The 3,465-nt window shown below is 37.4% G+C and overlaps 1 protein-coding gene across 1 annotated transcript in view; it reads right to left on the bottom strand.

The window, feature by feature from the left end:
• The window catches only part of LOC105536883 (LIM domain-binding protein 2-like), a 163,576-nt gene that overhangs the window by 8,218 nt on the left and 151,893 nt on the right, over window positions 1-3,465 (bottom strand). The window contains exon 3 of the mRNA XM_011976369.1: window positions 2,809-2,859. Coding sequence (XP_011831759.1) covers window positions 2,825-2,859 — 35 coding nt within the window. The 3' untranslated portion in view covers window positions 2,809-2,824. The remainder of the gene's footprint in view (window positions 1-2,808; window positions 2,860-3,465) is intronic.

Raw genomic sequence — 3,465 nt, 5'->3', positions numbered from 1 at the left:
TATATATATATGAGAGTCTCAAATCCTCGTTCTTTTTGTGGACAAATTTCTAGATTGCTCTATAATACAAAACAGGCTGCGGTCACTTGAGATTGTGATGGTGGAAACGTATTAAAATATGGGAGAAACCATAGGTTTAGTAATGTGCCTATGGGCTAGATAAACAGATATCTTGGGTCACATTTGTACTATTTACCAGCACTGCATCATCTGTTCAAGTTACAAGTATCTATTGAAAGCTTTGTATTTGAAAGACATAGTGGTAGAGTGTTTTCTGCCATGAGTTTAAGAACTAAGGGTTTTAGAAGGTTAGAAAGAAGTCTTTGCCAGGCTGAATCTTTTTCCACTAGGAGCAGACTTGATCAACACCCCCTTCTCCATGCCTCATTGTACTTTTTATATTTTTTATTCTATTTTTGTTATAAAAATTATATGCATTTAAGGTGTACAGTATGTTTTGATATACATATACTTAGTGAAATGATTACCACAATTAAGCAAACTAATATAGCCATATCCTTCTACAATTTTTCATTGTTATGGGAGCACCTGAAATCATCTCTTAGAAAATTCCTGGCATATAATACAGTATTATTGGCCATAGTCATTATGCTGTACATTAGGTCTCTAGTGCACCACAGAACTTCGCTTGCACTACTCTTCAGGGTGGATGCTACTGCATTAGAGTTCATCATTCATGGGTCTGTCTCCCTTGTTATACTGCAAGTTCCCCTGAGCAAGCCATATATATCACAGTCCTATGTGTGGGCTCAACACCTGCCCAGATGCCTGGCACGGTCAACTGTGGAAGGCCTGCAATGCAGACTTTGGACTTAAATTCAGGCAGACTTTGACCTGCATCCTCACTCCCACCCTCTGCTGGGGTGTTTCTTTTTTTAGCTGGAGCTCATGAGTACAGTTTCTGGAAAAAAATAGATGTAAGACTTGTGAATAAGAAGTCCAGGTAGATCTCCGAGTCTTTTTTGTATAATGTGTCATGCTCACACCACATTGTAGCTGCTCTGGAATTGTCAAGATTTCACATTTGAACATGAACTGGGGTCCTTGAAGTAGCACTGCTATATTTAACAAAGAAAACACAGGATGCTCAGTTAAACTTGAGTTTCAGATAAATATCAAAGAAGGTTGTAGTAGAAGTATGTCTCAAGTATTGCATTTGTATACTTATGTTTTATCTGGCAACCCTAACTTCAAAAACATAATAAGCTGGAGGTAAGATGAGTCAGATAACATGTTTCTCAACAATTTTTTATTGTGTAGAACAGTTCTCTTCTCCAGTCCCCAAACAATAAATTCTGGTAGCAACACCTGTCATTGTGACAATGAAAAGATTTGACACACTTTGTTTTACCCACTATGGGGTAGTGTTATTTTGGTTTGAAAACCATAGGCAATATACTGCATAAAACCGAAAGTCAGGAAATGCATATGCCAGGACTGCATAGATAACATAGTCACACAGAGTCAGACAAAGAGCACATCACATCCATTTTCTGGTTAGTACCTCATTCAGACTTCCAAAACAAGCTCGTGAGGGGAGTCATAGATCTGACTTGTGTTTAAGACTGTACATTTGACAATTGTAACCCCCTAAGAGAAGAGCTAACAACCAGCTCAGATTTCATAACAGCTTGACTTATAACATATTAGAGGACAATAAAAACATACCATATCTGAAACGTCAATTATAAATATGATAATAATTATACCTTCAACTTGTACCGCACTTTAAATTCATTCAGAGCACTTTTCTGTCCATTATCTCATGTGATCATTAGTGTGGTATTTATCAGACATTAGAGAATGGAATGTCTCTTCAAGCCATTGTTATGGCCAATTTGCAACTTCTGATACTATCAATTTGAAACCACAAATGAGAAGAGATGAGTCTCCTTTTTCTCCTTCAGAAATCTGTCAGTTCATCTATCAATTGTGGGCTTTCTCTCAAGTATTTTTTATGACTAGTCCTAGATTTTCCATTAATGTCACAAGAACATTCTCTTTCTGAGCAACTTAGGTAATTATGCTAATTTAAGGTAAGAGTTTTAAATAAAATCAAATCAAAAGTAAATTTAAAAATTTGTGATGAACTATCTTTCTCCCAAGAACTGTCTGGCCGAGGAAGGCAATGTGTGACAAACAGCAAGAGTTCAGTGAGTTCTGAATGAATGAATCCATGAATGAGTGAAGAAACAAATCAACTTCGAATAACAATCTGCTCTACTTCTAACTGAATTTGCTACAAATCTCACCAGCCTAATGAAGACTGCTACGGAAATGGACACACACTAAAATCGCAGTATCAGTTCCCACTGCACTCTAGCTTGGGTGACAGAGTGAGACCTCATCTTTAAAATAAAAATAAAATAAAATCACAACGTCAGAGGCTACAGCCATCCGGAAACCATTTAATGGAACCCCATGTGAATAAATGCATGGTCGAGTCATCTGAGAAAATGACATTTATGTTTTTAAGCAACCAAGATGCCACAGTCAAAGGCAAGAATCCATCCCCGTAATTAACCATCAAGGACTACATCGAGGAAGTGCATTCTTTCCTTGAAAATAAATTTTTGAATGCAATCAAAATCAATTTCCTTTCCTCTGGTCCTCAGTGAATAAGATACAGAGCCTACTCTTTACATATACCTTGCCCAAAGAAATTACCAGCATTGATAAATGTTCAGCAGTTCCTTGCTCTCTGAGCAAAATGGGGGATGAAAATCTCACCCTCTGTTGGACAGATGTGGTAACTGTAATTTTTTGGAATTTATTTGTTTAAATCACCACTTGCCATTAATATTCATTTTTCCCCAATTGGTCTTAAATTCTTGGTTCCTATATAGAAAGAAGACAAGTCTGTTTTGGCTCTGCCCCAAATCGGAGTTCTTCCCATTATGTGTCAAATAAACAATGGGAACTATCCTCCATTGTAATTTGAAGTGGCTGTTGTCTCATAGGTTTAACTCACTCACTTATTCTGTCATTCATCCATTCATTAATTCATGCAGTAAATATTTATTTACTGTGGCTTTTCAAGAGTGGCACTAAGCTGAAGTTACAGGTGCATCTTATTTAACCTTCACAAGTACCCTAAAATGTTGGTATTATTGTTACTCAGATGTTACAGATCAAGAAACTGGGGTTAAGGTAGTTTAAGCCTCATGTCTAATGTCATCTCACATGCCTAACATCCAGTAGTTACGGAGGAGCAAAGACTCAAAATGAATCTGTGTGGATCCAAAGTCCATGAATTTTATCTCTATCTCAATTGATGGAAAAAAAAAAAAAAAGAATGAGGAATGTTTAGGGAAGCAAAATTACTTTATGGAGGATCAAGTCTGCAGGGCCAGCTGGCCATGCCTTCTGAGAAGGCTCAAGTGCTGTAAGCAGTGGCCAGAGGAACCTGTGCCTTTCCAGGTTTCAGGGGGACACCATAAAGGC

This window comes from Mandrillus leucophaeus, unplaced genomic scaffold, assembly GCF_000951045.1.
Source record: "Mandrillus leucophaeus isolate KB7577 unplaced genomic scaffold, Mleu.le_1.0 Scaffold1647, whole genome shotgun sequence".
In the NCBI taxonomy this organism is placed as follows: Eukaryota; Metazoa; Chordata; class Mammalia; order Primates; family Cercopithecidae; genus Mandrillus; species Mandrillus leucophaeus.
The sequence above is the reverse complement of the archived record's forward strand: the minus strand, read 5'-3'. Positions and strand labels throughout refer to the sequence as shown.